The sequence below is a fragment of the Balaenoptera acutorostrata genome, chromosome 4 (genome assembly GCF_949987535.1).
Source record: "Balaenoptera acutorostrata chromosome 4, mBalAcu1.1, whole genome shotgun sequence".
In the NCBI taxonomy this organism is placed as follows: Eukaryota; Metazoa; Chordata; class Mammalia; order Artiodactyla; family Balaenopteridae; genus Balaenoptera; species Balaenoptera acutorostrata.
In genome coordinates this window covers 83,438,631-83,457,419 of record NC_080067.1, presented here as the reverse complement: position 1 = coordinate 83,457,419, position 18,789 = coordinate 83,438,631, and the positions used below count along the sequence as shown (strand labels likewise).

The window sequence follows — 18,789 nt, the reverse complement described above, 5'->3', positions numbered from 1 at the left end:
AACATCACTAATTATTAGAGAAATGCAAACCAAAACTACAATGAGGTATCACCTCACACCGGTTAGAATGGGCATCATCAGAAAATCTACAAACAACAAATGATGGAGAGGGTGTGGAGAAAAGGGAACCCTCTTGCACTGTTGGTGGGAATATAAATTGATACAGCCACTATGGAGTACAGTATGGAGGTTCCTTAAAAAACTAAAAATAGAAATACCATATGACACAGCAAACCCACTACTGGGCATATACCCAGAGAAAACGATAATTCAGAAAGACACATGTACCCCAATGTTCATTGCAGCACTATTTACAGTAGCCAGGTCATGGAAGCAACCTAAATGCCCATCGACAGACGAATGGATAAAGAAGATGTGGTACATACATACAATGGAATATTACTCAGCATAAAAAGGAACGAAATTGGGTCATTTGTAGAGACGTGGATGGACCTAGAGACTGTCGTACAGAGTGAAGTAAGTCAGAAAGAGAAAAACAAATATCATGCATTAACACATATATGTAGAATCTAGAAAAATGGTATAGATGAACCGGTTTGCAAGGCAGAAATAGAGACACAGATGTAGAGAACAAACGTATGGACACCAAAGGGGGAAAGAGGGATGAATTGGGAGATTGGGATTGACATATATACACCAATATGTATAAAATAGATAACTAATAAGAACCTGCTGTATAAAAATAAAATAAAATTCCAAAAAAAAGGAATATACCCTTTGTTTATAATCATTGTGTTTGAAAAATGTTGAGCGTTCAATATTCTTTGTAAAAATAGAACAGCTTTTAAAACATCATGCTGGTGATTTAAGGATTGGGTTTTATACCCTAATGGGAATTTTGTCTGTAAGTCTTCTTTTATTATTCTTTTGACCTAGATGACTGCTGGCTACAAAGTCCTAATTCTGAGGATGGGGTGCCCAGGGGCAGAAGAGGGAATTAAGAATTACAATTAGGAATTTTAAGAGTGGTGTTTCCGCCTCCATCAATTTGGCTTTAGAGACCAAGAAGTGCCTAAAAACAGGAGGAGAAGCCCAGAGGCTCCTGGCTTCTTCCTTAGCTGCACCTGTTTCGGAAGGGCCTAGGCTAATAAAAGAAGAAAACAACAGGTTCCCACAGGCAGAAACTCGATTCAGTCCCCGCAACTCCTGGCGCCCGTGCCAAGAGCCACCTGAGCGCGGCCCAGGCCTCCGCTGTCCTGCCTGTGGCCAGCTCTGCAAGGCCAGGCAACAATGGCTTCCTCTCCCCTTGGGCCCCGGGTGGGACCCATTTTCCCACGGCTCACCTGCTGGGAGCCAGGTGAAGAGCAGCAGCCAAGGTGCGGGCAGCTCGGGGCCCATGCCAGCCCTCTCCGGTCCCTTTCAGCTCAGGGGCTCCAGGGACACTGTGTCTGTCTTCATCAGCGGCCGGTTCAGGGCGCACCGCTTCTCCAAAGAACCCCGCCGCTTTCCGCTCACTGCGCGCAGCGCGGCAGGAGGACCGGTCCAGCTCCGCGGGCAGGTACCGCCCGCCTCCAGTCCACCTGGGAGCTCCCCGCGGCTCCGCCTCCCGCTCCGCGCGCCGCCGTTTCCTGCTCCGCCCCGCCCTGGCCCGCGGCCACCTTTCCTACCTGCCACCGCCCCCAGGCAGGCTGCCAGGTGATTCTCCTCGCCGAAACACCATCTCGTGCCACTCTTGCCTCCCACCTATAAGAGCCTGTTACCATTTTCCCCAGAAGTTCTTCGGAAATCTTACCCCTAGCAAATTTCTCCCTCACTCTTCGTAGAATTATGTGGATATAACTTTCTAGGGAGTATTTCCTGCCGTATGTTTCCATTCACTCATACGTGCTTGGAAAACATTTTTTTTCCCCACTAAAAACACACTAATAGAAAGTTTATGTGTAATGATTGTTCAGGTTTTCTATAAATAAAGATGGTGGGGTGTGAACTAGAGAAATAGACCTAATTTTCCAAGTTATAAAAGAAAAGGGTGCTCATTATAGAAAAGTTGGAAAAAATATAAATTAATGGCAGTAAGAAAAAATCCTGCTCCCACCATCCATAGTTAGGCATCGTTAATATTGGTTTAGGCCTTATTATTTGCCATCCTGAATGCAGCTCAGCAGCCCCTCACAGACCTCAGCCTCCCAAGATGAAAGATTCTAGGCCTCTTTGCACCAGGCCACCTAGGATGTATTCCCAGTCTCTCCTTCTTCCTTGGTAGGAAGTAAGAGGTAAAGCAAATCAGAGGAGGAAGGCACAGTTGCCTTCAGGAACCAGCCAACCAATGACATTAATTTGGAAAGTGACATGAACACTGGCCAATATAAATAGACAGCAAGCCACCTTATACACCTCTCCTTTATCAGGGATTTCTCACTGTGCTCCCCGTTCTGTAACAAACACAGTTCCCCCCTCCTCCTAGCCACCACCTTTTTCCTGAAGAAAATAGTTATAAAAATGCATTGAACATGGTTTCTGCCCTCAGGGACCTCCTATTCTGCTCACCGACCTTAGAAGTCAGTATTATTTCTCCTAAGTGTATATCCTGTTTTGCTCTGCCAGGAAGGCTCCTCTTCGCTTGGCACTACCGGAGTCCCTCATCTCGCCTCCACCCAGAGGAGCATCCTTGTCCTGAATCTGACTGGAGGTTTCAACCCAGTCTCTTCTCTCCAAATCCCCTCCTCCCCCCTCCACTCCTGGGTCTGGCCTCTGGTTCCCCAATAGGGCCTCTCCACTTTAAATAGTTTTCTTGTAGCCTCTTCTCTTCTAAAAAGTAGGAAGTAAAATCAGGAAGTGATGGCCAAAGGCAGATGGCACAGTGTGTTGAGGAGCCTTTGGATCTTCCGCAGTGGGATCCCAGCACAGCAGGAGCAGCAGGATACAATGTGAGTGAGGGGTGCTCCCCCAACGCCTTCCAGGGACCCTGCACGTGCTCCCAGGAACCTTGTATGTGTTTGAGAGTTTGTGACCCTGAGGGATTTGTGTGATTCGTGGCTTTGAGAGTTGTTCTAGGGAAATTTTCAATCCAGTCTAAAAAAGTATGAGCCCTCTCCTTCCCACACCTATACCTCCCTTAGCCCTTGCTTTGGTATTAAGGTCATTTTGCTATTCACTGAAGTCAGCATTTCTCCATGTTTATTCCATGGAACAGTAGTTCCATGGAATGTTAATAAATAGTATATGGAAAAAGGGCTCTTTGATCAAATATATTCAAGAAATGCTGGGTTAAACTAAATGAAACATTTTTCCAGGACCTATCAACCCCTTAGGGTGCTAATATACATTTGAATTTCCAAGAGAATATGTCATGCAGCATTTCCCAGCATTGTTCAACCACAAAACCCTTTTTTCTCATACATATCTTAGGGCAGATGTCCCATGGAACATATTCTGGGAAAGCCTGGTGGTCTAACCCAAACATAACTGGGGGAATACGTTGAGGCTTACATAAGAACAACAACAACAAAATAATGACTTTAACAAAGGTCATTCCAAGTGTAGTAGAATTAGAAAATTCCCTTATTTTCTCTTGAGAATCACTCATTCAACTGAACATCTACCTCCATTTCTTCTCTTGTAGTGAAAACTTAGGTTAACTTTATATGGTCCTCTGTCTACTATGTGCATCTTTTTTTCTTCACCACTTATTACATATTATGTACCAAGTAATGTTCTACGTGCTTTACATGCATTATCTCATTAAATTCCCACAATAACTGTATGAAATAGGAACTTATTATCAATCCCATTTTATGGAATGGAAGCTGAAATACAAAGAAGTAACTTGCCCAAGGTGACAAAGCTAGTAAGTGGTGGAGTTATGAGTCTAAGTGAGGCAATCTAATTCCAGATCTTGTGCTCTTAGTTATTATACCACCATACACTCTCACCTAGTTACGTCTCAATGTGTATAGTTGACTCTATCAGCGTGTGCTAATGCAGTTTCTTTCCACATATGCCATTTAGCTCCAGACAAAGAAAAACTCCATTCCGCTGCCATGAGCTCTCCTGGGCCAGTCATTTTGCCAACATGTGCCATTCATTCAACAAAGATTAAATAAGAGTATACATTTGGCTCAGAACAAATAGTTTTTTCATTGCTAGATATAGAAGTAAAAATCATTTGACCTGCTGATACTGACTGAGACAAAAGTGTCCTCATCTGCAAAATAATAATAGCTACTACTATTAAACACTTACATTGTGCTAGGCACTATTCTAAGCACTTTTTGTTTTAACTTCAATAATTCTTTCAACAACACTATGAGGCAAGGACTATCATTGACCCCATTTTATAGCTGATGAACTTGAGGCACAAAGATTCAGTTATTTACCCAGGGCCACCCAGTTTGTAAGTAATAGAACTGAGATGCAAACTCAAGCAACCTGTCTTCAGAGCACACAGCCTTAATTACTACTCTAGTTATGCTGTGCTTCTTTGTGTCGACTGGTCCAGGCTCTGACCACAAAGTACTGAGCTTATGATCTCACCATTTATAATTGCACTTCCTAGTTGAAACTGTATCCATGAATGTTCTGAATACTGAGTCTATATGTGCATATGCATCTGTATTTGAGAATACTGTGACATTTCTACATCTATATGTGTATTTATCAAGAATGGAGAAAAGAAAAGAACATGTAAATAAAAATTATGCTTCAGGCAGTTAAAGGTAAAGGAGGGCAAGAAAAGAAAGTCACCAACTGATGCTGCACCATTTGGAGTATGTCTTATTCATCTTTGTATGCCTGGCATATAGCATAGTACCTGGCATATAGGTAGTGCTCAATAAATATTTGTTGAGCTGTTAATCCTTAGTTTCTGGAGGAAGTGACATGTGATCTGGGTTTGAAAACAAATAAGATTTTGCCAGAGTAATCCAAGCAGAGAGACCAGCATGTGATGAATCATGGAACCAGGAAATAGGATAGCTGAATTATAAGCACTTGAGTTCTGCTAGACTATAGAGCAAGGTGGGGAGTGGTAGGAAAGTATGTTAGAGAGCTAGCCAGGGTAAATAAAGGGCCTTGCGTGACCAGCTGGATTACTAAGACTTCATATAATAGACACTGGGAAGCCAGTGAAGGGTTTTAAGCTGGGCGAGGCATGATCAGACTTGCATTTTAGAAAGATAAACTTGGTAGCAGTAAGAAGAATGGTAGGTGAGAACTGAGATGAAAGGCAGGGAGACCAGTTAGGAAACTGATACTATAGTCAGGGTGGGAGATACTGAGGGCTTAAGCCAGTCGTTGGTGTTGGGAATGGAGAGGAGAGAATACTTGGGCAGATATTTCGAATATAGAATTGACAAGATTGGTGATAAATTAGATGTGGGAATTGAGAGAAGAATATAAGTTTCTGACTATTGAGCCTGGGTGGATGGTGATGCCTTTAAAGAACACAGATATATAGAAAGGTTTTGAATCACTTCAAACACATTGCACCTGAGAGAATAGTGGACCATCCAAATGAAAATCCTATGGAGGGTTGGACATCTTTATTAAGTGCGATCTGGTTAGTTTAGGTTAGTAGGACATGCACAACTATATAGGGAGGTCTGGGTTAGTAGGGACTGAGAAACCTTCTGGATTAGTGGGATATAACAAGACAATTTATCTTGGAGTAGGGCTAAAAGCAGGAGGTGGTAGAATCTAGTAAAAGGAGTTTGAGAACAAATACATTTAGTATCACCATTCCTAGTCAACATTTTACAGGATATTATAACTAGTATAATAAGAAAATAAAAAGTAAAAGTCTGAAAATGAAGGATAAAGATGTTACATTATGATTATCTACACAAAACATTGAAGAGAATCTATAAATTATATATAAGGACTAACAAGAAAGATTGCTGGAAACAAGGTCAATATACTAATGTCACTGGTGTTTGTATATACCAACAATATCCATTTAGAAGAAATGAATTTAAAATATACATTTGCAATAGCAGTAAATCTATAAAGTAACTAGGAATAAATCTAAAAATATATGTGGAACAGTTTTATGAAGAAATTTGAAAAAAGATACTGAAGACATTTTTTAAAGATTTAAATAAATACAAAGATGTACCATGCTCATAGATAAGAACACTCAATATCACTAAGGATGATAATATTTCCCCAATTAATCAAATTCTATATATTTCTAACAAAATTCTGAAAAGAATCTCTGTAAAACTTCACAAGCCATTTCTAAGATTAAAAGGAAATTATAGGGTGATAAGTAGCTAAATAATTTTGAAGAAAAATTAGGAGGAAGAGGGAATTTGCCTCTTCAAATGATAAAGCTAGAGCAATTAAAACAACGTGGCACTGGCATATAGATAGACAGACAAGTGGAACGTAAAAGAGATTCTGGAAATAGACACCCATAATAATGGGAACTTGATATATAACAGAGATGGCATTACAATGCAATGGGACAACCATAAACTATTAAGTAAGTGATGCTGGGACAATTAGTGTCTGTTGTATTAAAAGATAAGGTGTATCTTTTCTTCATACCACATACAAAATTCCAAACTGATTAAAATCTACATATTAAAGGCAAGAATTTCAATTTTTTATAAGAAAATATAGAATACCCATATGACCTTGTAGAAAAGACTGAATTCTTAAACAGAAAACAAAAAGAATAATTCATTAAGAAATACTGATACATAAGACTAAATTAAATTTAAAAGTTCTATAAACAAAAGACAACATATACAAAGTGAACAAACAAACCACAAACTGGAAAAATATATTTGCTGTGCATTTAAAAGGCAAAAAAACTATAACCAACAAATATTTTAAAACTCCTAAAAAGTAAGCAGGAGACAATCCAATGGTAAGGGAGATGAACAGGCAATTCACATTAGAGGAAATCTGATTCAGTATTAAACTTATTAAAAGATGCTCAACTTGACTAGTAATCAAAAACTGGAAATTTAAAACAACAAATGCTACTTCACATTTGACAAATTGGTTAAAATGTAAAAGTCTGAGCCAAATAAGCATTAGTAAAGATGTGAGAAGTGTAAATTGGTTCAACTACTTTGAAGAACAATTTTACAAAGCCTCATAAAGTTGAAGGTGAACATATCCTAGGATCTTGTGATTTCCCCTCTAGGTCTCCACTCTATAGAAATTCTCAACTCTTGTGAACACAGATACATGTGCAAGGGTGTTCACTGCAAAGCAATTTGTGCAAAACTTGGAAACAACTTTCTACTGGAGGGAAATAATAAGATAGGGCTTATCAATGGAATGAGATAATATGCCACTGTTAAAATGAATTAACTAGATCTATACCATGGATGAACATTACAGATATAATGTTATATGAATAAAGAAGTTGCAAGATACTGTTTTGTCAAATGTTAAGACACAAAACAATATCGTGTAGTGTTATAGAAGATTCATATATATGTAGAACGAAGTATAAAAACATTCAGGGGAATGGGATTCACCAGTATTAGAGTGTTGTTACTCCTGAGAGAGGGGGAGGAGAGAAATGGGTTGGAAGGGACTTTAGCTGAATCTGTAACATTTTATTTTTTTTTTTAATATTTGAAACAAATATGCTAAAAAGGTAAAATCAGTTAAATTTAGGTAGTATAAGTGTGAGATTATATTATATTGTGTGCTTTTCTGTACCTGTGGAATCTTAGGTATTTAAAAAATACTTTCAAGACAAAAAAAGAGAGTGAGCAGTGGGTGTAGCATCAGACCAAGTGTGTTTGTCTCATGACATTTCCACTGGCATTCAGTGTGACTTTATGTAAGTCACTTTGGGCCTAGATGTTTTTATCTATCGAATGGGAAACTGCATGAGATAACCTCCTTGGTCCCTCCCAGCTCTGGCATTCTACAGTTCAAAGGTGAGAAGAACCCAGATTAGGAAGATGTTAGGGTCCCTTGACTGGACAGAGGAATACAGAACCAACGCATCTCTAAGGGTGACCTCCCTGAGAGAAGGGTCCTGCTGGGTTCTGCCCATTCTGAGCAAAGGGGTAGACTCCATGTTCTGCCAAAGGATGAGACCCATGTACTTTAATCGCACTTGTCATTGAAAGGCCTAAGAATCTGGTTCTCTCAATATTTTATTATAAGGAGAGAAACCAGAGACGAATTGGGGTGGGGGGGGAGCGGGGGGAATGGGGCTGCATTCCTGAGGCTGGAGCCATAGAGAAGAGGTCCATGTCCTCAGGTCATAGCAACAAAGGCAGAAAGCCTGGAGTTTTGCTACCACCAGAGGGATTTTTTTTTCCTCTCTAGTGTTTCTTCCTCTTGTGTCAAGGCCCAGTTTGCTATTCAGACTCAGAGCTCCTCTAAGATGATGAGCTCACTCTATGCACATCTCGGTAAAGCTCAGTGAGGGTCAGACTATCCAGTTCTTTCCAGCCCACTTCAGAGACTCTGGTTCAATTAGTCTGTGGGGAGGCCCAGGAAGGAGTATTTTTTTTTTAAGTTCCCAGGTGGTTCCAATGTGCAGGCAGAGTTGAGAAGCTAGTTGAAGGGTGAGCTGGGTAAAAGAATGCCCCACATATTTGTTACCAAACAGGGTATTCCCTAGCGCAGTCCCTAAATGAAACACTTTCCAACACATCTCTTATGTCAGCTTCTCTTTAGTAACTTTGCTTTGCCGCCACCTTGAGTGACAGAATAGGAGAGTTTCTACTCCAAAGACTATGATCCTGAGATGTGTAACTTTCCCCTTTTTTGGCTTCTCCATCAGGGTAGCACAATATGGTACCTTCAGATGGCAGTGAATCTCAGGTCATTACCACCAAGTAATAGCTGTATAACTCTGAACAGTTATAACGCAGTAGTAACACACACTCTCTAAGCCTGTTTCTTTATTTGTAGCACAAGGGAGTTAAACTAGATCAGTGGTTTTTAAACTGTTCTGAGAAACTGTTCTGTGGAATACCTAAGGGGTTGCCTCTGCCAGAGAGGCCGGTTTGAAAAATCACTGGATCAAATGATCCAGAAGGTCTTTTCCAGAACCAACATTCAACAACTCCAAATTCTATAGGAATAGATTTATGCTACCACCAAAGGCTACTGTAACCCACATGCCTTGAGGCCTGCTGAAGATCACATTTACCAACCCTGGTCTAAAGCAGATATTATAAACTGGCTAGTTGAAAGCCAAATTCAGCACAAAGTCCTGTTTTGTCTTTGCCTGAAGAGTATTCTTTTCTTTCCTTGGTATCTTTTTAAAATTTTCCTAATTTGAAGTATAAAACAATGCTGAAATCTGCACAAATAAGAGGTGTATGGTTCATTGAACCATCACGCTGTAAACACACCTTCGCAACCACCACTCTGGGCAAGTTACAGAACAGTTAACACCATTTCAGAAGCTCCGCCTCATTACCCCTCGTAGTCATTCCCTCTTTTCTCCTCTTCAAAGGTAACCACCATCTTGATTTCTTACATTGTAGATTGGTTTTGCCTCTTTTAACATTTATATAAAGGAAATAATGTAGTACAGTTTTTGGAGTTTGTCTCTTTTGCTCAATATTAGTGAGCAAAAGAATTAGTGAGATTCATCTATGGTTTCGCATGTACCTGTAGTTTATGAATCTGTAGTTTACTAATTTTCATTTCTGAATAGTTTCCCATTGTTAGAATATACCACAATTTATTTATGCATTCTATTGTTGATAGACATTTGATTTGTTTCTACAATTTGGCTATTATGAATAATGATGCTATAAACATACTTGTAAATGTTTGGGGGGCCATACACCCACCCTTTTTTGCTTCTGTAATTCAGGGTCAAATTATTTGGTCATAGGGTATGTGTGGTGATTTTAATATATGTCCATAAAGTCTTTGACCCTCCTGTCTTCGAAAGGGGGGAGCCTAAATCCATGACCCTCAAGTGTAGGCCGGACTTAGTGACTCACTTCTAATGAATAAAATAACAGAAGTGACACCGTGTTACCTCCGAGACTAGGTCATAAAAGACATTACAGTTTCTTCCTTGTCTCCTCTGGGGGAAAAGCAGTTGCGATATTATGAGGATACTTAGCTAGTCCTATGGAGAGGCCCACACACTGAGGAAGTAAGGCCTCCTGCCAGTGGCCATGTGAGTGAGCTATCCTGGAAGGAAATTGTCTAGCTGCAGTGAAGTCTTCCAAAGAACCGACATCTTGACTAAACTCATGAGAGACCCTGAGCCAAAAACCCTACAGCTAAACTACTTTCAAATACCTGACCCACAGAAAGAGTGAGAGAATATATATTTATTATTTTAAGTCACTGAAACAATATTGTTATTATGCAGCAATAGATTACCAGCAGAGGAAGCGTATGTTCAACCTTAGTAGAAAATGCCAAAGATTTTTTCCAAATTTACCCACACACCACCAGTGTATGAAAGTTTTAATTGTTCCACATCCTTGGCAATATTTGGAACTGACAGTCTTTTCAAGTATAGCTCTACGGGTAAGTGTGTAATGGTATTGTATTGTGGTTTAATTTGCATTTCCCTGATGACTAATGAAGTTGATTAGATGACTAGTAAACTTTCATATGTTTATTGGCCTTTTGGACTTTTGGATATCTTATTTTTGGCTTTGGTGGAATCTTTTGCTTATTTTTCTATTAATTTCTTGATTTTTAGGAGTTTCTTATGTGTCTTGGATATGGTCCTTTCCGTGGTTAAAAATATCTTCTCCTAATTTGTAGGACTTGCCTTCTTGCTCTCTTAATGATATTGTTTGATGAACAAATATTTTTATTTATTTAATAATTTATTATTTATAAATTTTAAAATCTTTTCCTTTAATGTCCTTAATATTTTATTTAAGAAATACTTGCCTTCCCTAGGGTAATGAAGATATTCTCCTCTATTGTCTCCTAGAAGGATTATATTTTGGTTTTTACATTTCGGTCTATAACCCACATTGAATTAAGTTGTGAAGTACAGGGTGGGTTAAGTTTCTTTATCTCATATGGATCCAATTGACCAAGCCCAGTTATTGAAAATTAATTTATTTATCCACTGCTCAGCAGTGTTAGCTCTTCCAAAAGTCAAGTGTTGATACATGTGTCTCTCTGATTCTGGATTCTCTATTCTCTTCCATTGGTCTATTTATTTGCCTACCTTTGTATTTATACTCTTTTAATTAGAGCTTTATAACAAGTCCTGATATCAGCTAGAGCAAGTCCTTCTACCTCATTTTTTCCTTAAGACTGACTTTTCTTAGCTCTTTGCATTGACACACACATTTTGGAATCAGTGTGATAATTTCCAGAAAAATCTGCTAGGATCTTAATTGGGATTGCCTTACATCAGTAGGTCAATTTGGGGGAGTTAACATTTTTATATTTTGAGCCCTCCAATATCTCCATTTATTTTTATATTTTTCAATTTCTCTTAATAATTTTTAAGGTTTTTTTTTTTGGTAGAAATGCCACACATCTTCATGAGGTTTATTTCTATTGATATTGTTTGATGGCAAATTGTATCCTTAAAAAAATTTTATTTTCTTATTATTTGCGGTTGGTATATAGACATTAAGTTGATTTTGTATACTGACCTTGTATTCAGCAGACTTGTGTGTCTGGTCATTTTTGTTGAGCCCCAGAAATTGTACATGAAAAATTACAGTGATTAATTCTGGTTTCACCTCAGAAGATGTAGAAAGCTATAAGGACAGTTGTTCCCACCCTAACAACAAGAAAATGCTGGACAAACTGCAAATCAATGAAGAACTCTTAAAAGAACTGCTATGACAGGGCAAAAATATAACCCAAAATTTAGGGAGAGACAAGCTCCTATATGGAAAAACAGGATGCGAGCATTTGATTACTTGGGGCAGATGCCTCCAGATGCCACATATCAGTAACAAGAATCAGCTGGAAAATTGTAACAATTAATTGTAAAGACTGAGTGTAGGTTAGTGTGATACAGCGAAGCCCCTGGCTTGCATCGTTTTTCTGTGAGAACATCATCGGGAGCTCACAAGGAAAACTGGAGAAAATCCTGTGGAAATTTTCTTCACAGGGATGGGTGGATGATGGAGATTAGAAACTGCTGCAGAAACTCTGCCCAAACCCATCTATCCTGTCTCCCATATGGAACAAAAGGCTTAATCTGCAGGGATAATGAAAACAAAAACTATATCCTTAGGGCACTTGTGGAAGCCCGTTGCCGCTCCAGTACAAAAGCAGGAAAACCATGTTCATCCCTGGGAAAAAGTCAGGAATAGGTTCTAGCCTAGCACTTGATTTGGAGGAGGGACGGGAACACTTAGTGAAGGCCCACAGGAAGCAGGTTCACAATGTCTGACTAAAACTGAAACAATTAGAGAATCAGAGAACTCTGCCTTCCTCATGCCCCTCCTCCATAACCACTCTGATAAGCATCAAGTAAGATAAGAATGGAATACAGCTAGGAGAGCTGCAAAAGACAGATTCTTTCTGGGGAGCAGTTCAAAGGGAAGACTCAAAGCAGAGAGAGATGAAGCCAGGTGTAGAGCAGACATTTGGAGAAACACCCTGGCAAATAGCCCACACAAGTTATCATTAGAGAAATTTGAAGTCTACGGTACACTGAGGTTAACCATAACAACAACAAACTTCAAACCCAACTCAACTCCAGACAAACTTAACACAAATCCCCACATTGCTAAGGACCTAGCAGAAGGAAGGCATGTTTATCTCTAAGCACAAAACATATTTACCTCAGCATCTATTATTTTATATAACACATCTGATTTTGAACAAAAAATTATGAGGCTGTCTTACTTGATTCAGGCTGTCGTAACAAAATTCCATAGACTGGATGGCTTAAGAAGAAATTTATTTCTCACAGTTCTGGAGGTTGGAAGTCCAAGATCAGCGTGCCAGCATGGTTGGGTTCTGATGATGAAGACAAGCAGGACCCTGTGGGGCCTTCCCAGGGACATGCCCCACCCCTGTGTTCCCCATCTGTTCTTCGTAAAATTGCTTTAGCTTCCTAGGCCTTCCCTGAGTTCCAAAGAGCAAATTTAATCAGAGAAGTGAAAAAAATGAAAAAACAAAGAAAAACAATCAAGCAAAACAAAATAATAATAGTTTAGCCATAAAACAAAGTCAAGAAAGTCAAGTCTTTAGTTCCTCCTCAAGAGCTGTAGATAATATCCTGAGCCATATCCTTAAGTTGTTTTGCAGATACTAAAAACCCCACCAGGTGGAAAAAAGTTAACTGCATGCTGACCACCAGCAAGTAAACCCCAGACTGTTTGGAACCAGAATGTTGATGATCTAGATCCCCGAAACACCACTCTATTACCTTATCATCAACCAATCAAAAAACTGTGCATGGATTGTGCACACCCTCTCTCACACTGTCTTTAAAAACCCTTCCCTGAAAGTCATTGGAGAGTTCAGGTCTTTTAAACATGAGCTGCCTATTCTCCTTGTTTGGCACCCTACAATAAATGCTATACTTTCCTGCACCACAACCCAGTGTCAATGGACTGGCTTTGCTGTGCATTGGACAAGCAGACCCAAGTTTGGTTTGGTACCAGTGAGAGCTCTCTTCCTGACTTTCAGATGGCTGCCTTCTCTCTGTGTCCTCATATGGTAAGAGAGAGAAAGAGAGTGAGCATGCAAGTTCTCTGGTGTCTCTTTGTATATGGGCACTAATCCCATCACGAGGGTCCCACATCTAATTACCTCCCAAAGGCTTCATCTCCAAATACTATCACATTGGATGTTAGGGCCTCAACATACAAATTTGTATAGCAGAGGCATACAAAAAGGCAAGAAAAATAAAAATCTGAAGAGACAAAGCAATCATCAGAACCAAACACAAATATGATACATATGTTGGCACTATCTTATAGGAGATTTAAAATAATTGTAATTAATATGTTAAAGGACCTCATGGAAAAGGTATTTTAAAGATAATTTTAGCAGATAAATGTAAACTATAAGAAAGAATCAATTTAAAAATGCAGTAACAGAGAAGAAAAATGCCTTAAACAGGCCCATCAATAGACTTGACATAGCAAAAGAAAGAATCATGGAACTTGAAAGTAGGTCAATAAAAATTATATAAACTGATAAGAGGAAAAATAGGATGGGGGAAAAAAAACAGAACAGAGCAACCAAGAGCTGAAGGAAAATGCCAAATGGTATAATATACATGTAATTGGAATCCCAGAAGGACTAAAGAGAAAGAATATGAGACAGAACAAATATCTGGAGAAATAATGGCCAAAAATTTTCTAAAATTAATGCCATACCTCAAACCACAGACCTAAGAAGCTCAGAGAACACTATGAAGGATAAATATCAAAATCAAACCAAACCAAAACAAAAAACAAAAAAAAACCCCCAAAACCCCCAAAACCCACTAATATTTGTATTTGCTAGGCTACCCTAACAAAATGCCACAGACTGGTTGACTTAAGCAACAGAAATTTATTTCTCACAGTTCTGAAGTGTGCAAGTTCAAGATCAAGGTATGGCAGGACTGATTTCCTCTGAGGCATCTCCTTGTGGCTTGCAGATGGCCATCCTCTTGCTGTCTCTTCACATGGTCATCCCTTTGTCCATGACTATCATCCATGGTGTCTCTTTTTGTGTCCAAACTTTCCCTTCTTATAAGGACATCAGTCAGATTGGATTAGGAACCATCTTAACAGTCTCATTTAAACTTAATCACCTCCTTAAAGACCATATCTTCAAATACAGTCACATCCATGGTAATTGGGGTTAGGACTTCAACATATAAATTTGAGGGGGGGACACAATTCAGTTCACACCAATATTCAAAGTGCTGAAAACCAAAAGCAAAGAGAAAATCTTAAAAATAGGAAAAAAAAAAAAAAGTACCTGCAGAAGAACAAGGATAAGAATTACAGCAGACTGTAATTCTTTTTCTCCCCCTGAAACCATGCAAGTAAGAAGACAATGGAGTGACATATTTAAAGTGCTGAAAGTAAAAAAAACCTGTCAACTCCAATTCTTTGCTCAGCAAAAAATATTCTTCAGAAATGATGGAGAAATACTTTTTCAGACAAATGTTTTTTTTTTTTGTTTGTTTGTTTTTTTTAAATTTATTTATTTTATTTATTTATTTTTGGCTGTGTTGGGTCTTCGTTGCTGTGTGCGGGCTTTCTCTAGTTGCGGCGAGCGGGGGCTACTCTTCATTGCGGTGCGCAGGCTTCTCATTGCGGTGGCTTCTCTTATTGTGGAGCACGGGCTCTAGGCGCATGGGCTTCAGTAGTTGTGGCACTTGGGCTCAGTAGTTGTGGCTCACAGGCTCTAGAGCGCAGGCTCAGTAGTTGTGGCGCACGAGCTTAGTTGCTCTGCGGCATGTGGGATCTTCCCGGACCAGGGCTCGAACCCGTGTCCCCTGCATTGGCAGGCGGATTCTTAACCACTGCGCCACCAGGGAAGCCCTCAGACAAATGTTGATAAAATTCATTGCCAGTATGCATACTCCCCAAGAAATGTAAAAACACACAAAGAGCAGAAAACAAGCAAACAGAAAACCCTTTAGGTGAAGGAATATGTATTGGTCAGAAATTAACAGGCATACCTCAGAGATACCACTGGTTTGTTTCCAAACCACCTTAACAAAGTGAGTCACACAAATTTTCTGGTTTCCCAGTGCATATAAAAGTTATGTTTCCACTATATTGTAGTCTATTAAGTGTGCAATAGCACTATGTTTAAAAAAACAATGAACATACCTTAATTTAAAAATGCTTTATTGCCGAAAAATGCTAACCTTTATCTGACAAGTCTGGGTTGCTGCAAACCTTCATTTTGTAAAATATGCAGTATCTGCAAAGTGTAATAGACCAAAGCACAATAAAATGAGGTATGGCTGTATACACAAAAAATTTAATGAAATAATAGAATAAATAAAATGGAATAAATGAAAGAAAATAAAATCTTTTTTTCTTAGAATTAAATGTGCTAAAAAAATAACTGATCATATAAAGCAAAAAATGACAAAGTAGTGTGTTTAAAACATGAGTAAAAGTAAAATAGATGATAAAATAGCACAATTTTAAAATTTACTGATAAGTTCTTAAAAGACCTAGTTAAAAAAGAACTTCTTTTCTTTCTTAACGTAGACATTTATTGTTATAAACTTCCCTCTTGGAAATGCATTTGCTTCATACCATAAGTTTTGGTAATTTGTGTTTTCATTTTTATCTGTTCAAAGTTTCTTTTTGACTCCTTTTTTTTTTTTTTTTTTTTTTTTTTTGACAAGAAAGTAGAGTTTATTGGTGGGCATGGGTAGGCAGGGGGCAGCGCCAAGGCTCTCACGAGTGCAGGGCTCGCCATTTGTCCAGGGGGCCACGATTAGGGATGTACTTGACCCCACAGCCATCTGGGATGAGCCGCTTTTCTGCCACCATGTTTTCAAATTCATCTGCATTAAACTTAGTAAATCCCCACTTCTTGGAGATGTGGATCTTCTGGCGGCCAGGGAACTTGAACTTGGCCCTGCGGAGGGCCTCAATCACATGCTCCTTGTTCTGCAGCTTGGTGCGGATGGACATTATGACCTGGCCAATGTGGACCCTGGCCACTGTGCCCTGGGGCTTTCCAAAGGCACCGCGCATACCTGTCTGGAGCCTAGATTGGGGACAGCATGCCAGTCATTAATGTCCACGGGAAAGGGCTGTCTCCAAGGTCCCTTAGGGCAACCCACACAGGCAACAGGCTGCATACACTACCCAGGAGGCTGCTGTCTGCAGCCACTGCGCACCGGGCCCCCACGGGGAGAAGAGCACGGTCGGCTTAACTGGCTGCAAAGTTGACTCCTTTTTTTGATTTCTTCTTTGACCCATTGGTCACTACTGATTTTAGTAATTTTAGTCTTTTTTCTTAATCCACCTAGCTGAAGGTTTGTCAATTTTTTTGATCTTTTAAAAAGTACCAAATTTGATTTTATTGATTTCTCTATTTTTTTCTATTTCATTTCTGTTCTAATCTTTATTATTTCCTTCCTTCTGCTATTTTTGGGATTAGTTTGTTCTTTTTCTAGTTCCTTAAGATGTAAAGTTTCTAGTTCCCTACATTGTTGATTTGAGATCCTTGTCTTTTAACATCAGTGTTTATAGCTATAAATATCCATCTCAGTCCTAGTTTTCACTGTGTCCCATAAGTTTTCGTGTTTTGTTTTTGTTTTCATTCATCTCTAAGTATTTTCTAATATCCTTTGTGATTTCCCCTTTGATCCAGCAGTTGCTTAAAAATATGTTGTTTAATTTCCACAAATTTGTGAATTTTCCAGTTTTGGTTCTGTTATTGATTTCTAACTTCATCCCACTGTGGTCTGAGAAGATATTTTGTATGACATCTTTAAAATCTATTGAAAGTTAATTTGAGGCCTAACATATGGTCTACCCTGGAAAATATCTTAAGTGTACTTGAGAAGATGTATGCTGTTGTTGTTGGGTAAAGTGTTCTATGTATGTCTGTTGGATCTAGTCAGTCTACTGTGTCCTCTGTTTCCTTACTTATCTTCTATTTGGTTGTTCTATTCATTATGGAGAGTGGTCTAATGAAGTCTCCAACTATCAATAATTACTAAAAAGGAGAGACTTACTTTTGTCATTTTGCTATTTGTTTTCTACCTTCCTTATAGATTTTTTTGTCCCTCTTTTCCTACATTATCATCTTCCTTTGTGTTTAGTTGATTTTTTGCAGTGAAATGTTTAAATTTCTTTCTTATATCCTTTTATACATATTCTATATCTATTTTCTTTGTGATTACCATGGAGATTACAATTAAACGTACTAAAGCTGTAGCATTCTAATTTGAATTATACTTGCTTAACTTTAATAATAAACAAAAACTCTGCTCCTTTACAACTCTGTCACCACCCCTTTCAGTTGTTGATATTACAAAATTACATCTTTATTCATTGTGTGCTCCAAAACATAAACTAATGAGTCTTTTAAATGCATTAATCTCTTAAACTATGTAGAAAACAAAATGTAGAGTTACAGATCAAAGTTACAATAATACTAGCTTTTAGAATTGCCAGTGTATTAACCTTTATTGAGATCTTTATTTCTTCATACAACTTTGAGTTACTCTCTAGTTTGCTTTCATTTCACCCTACAGGACTTTCTCTGCATTTCTTGCAGAGAAAATCTAGTAGGAAACAACTCTCTCAGCTTCTGTTTACCTGGGGATGACTTAATTTCTCCCTTACATTTGAAGGACAGGTTTTCCATATATAGGGTTGTTGATTGACAGGTTTTTCTTTTTTTTTTTTTTTTTTAGTACTTAAAATATATTGGCCCATGGCCTTCTGGTCTCCAAAGTTTCTGATAAGAAATGTGGTGCTAACCTTATTGAGAATCCCTTGTATATTACAAGTCCTTCTCAACTGATGCCCTGAAGATTCTTTGTATTTAGCTTTCCAGAAACTTCATCATAATATGTCTCAGTGTAGGTCTCTTTGAGTTCATCTTACTTGCAGTTTGTTGAGCTCCTTGGATGTTTATATTCATATCTTTCATCAAATTTGTGAAGTGTTCTGCCCCTTTCTCCCTCTTTTCTCCTTCTGGGACTCTCACAATGAATATGTTGATTGATTTCATGGTGTCCCATGGGTACCTTAGGCTCTGATAATTTGTCTTCATCTTTTTTCCTGTTTCTCTGTCTTGATAATTTCTTTTGTCTTATCCTCAAGTTCATTGATTCTTTCTTCTGCCTACTGAAATTTTCCTTTGACTCCTTCTAGTGAATTTTAAAATTTCAGTTATTGTACTTTTTAGCTCTATAATTTTTTTGGTTTCTTTTTAGGTTTCCTATCTCTTTTA

At 38.6% G+C, this 18,789-nt stretch overlaps 2 protein-coding genes and 1 non-coding gene across 9 annotated transcripts in view; all 3 read right to left on the bottom strand.

Moving 5' to 3' along the window:
• ILDR1 (immunoglobulin like domain containing receptor 1) overlaps window positions 1-1,441 on the bottom strand; it is a 72,220-nt gene extending 70,779 nt beyond the window's left edge. For all 7 annotated transcript variants that reach the window (XR_009008173.1, XR_009008171.1, XR_009008172.1 and 4 more), the window contains exon 1: window positions 1,305-1,441. Coding sequence is in view for 4 of the 7 variants with exons in the window: in XM_057545554.1 (XP_057401537.1) it covers window positions 1,305-1,359 (55 nt within the window). In the remaining 3 variants the exon portion in view is untranslated. The remainder of the gene's footprint in view (window positions 1-1,304) is intronic.
• Window positions 1,442-16,201: 14,760 nt separating this feature from the next.
• On the bottom strand, window positions 16,202-16,614 carry LOC130708132 (60S ribosomal protein L10-like). Its single transcript, XM_057545697.1, has one exon. The coding sequence runs from the start codon at window positions 16,572-16,574 to the stop codon at window positions 16,272-16,274; it is 303 nt and encodes a 100-aa protein (XP_057401680.1). The 5' UTR covers window positions 16,575-16,614; the 3' UTR covers window positions 16,202-16,271.
• A 17-nt stretch (window positions 16,615-16,631) lies between these two features.
• LOC130708173 (small nucleolar RNA SNORA70) lies at window positions 16,632-16,766 on the bottom strand. The gene has a single exon (XR_009008275.1). It is a non-coding gene; the product is annotated as a small nucleolar RNA SNORA70 (small nucleolar RNA).
• Between the last annotated feature and the right edge of the window lie 2,023 nt (window positions 16,767-18,789).

What these genes read in the sequence shown, in the direction of transcription:
- LOC130708132 (XM_057545697.1), bottom strand. Translation starts at nt 16,574, where the DNA reads ATGCGCGGTGCCTTTGGAAAGCCCCAGGGCACAGTGGCCAGGGTCCAC.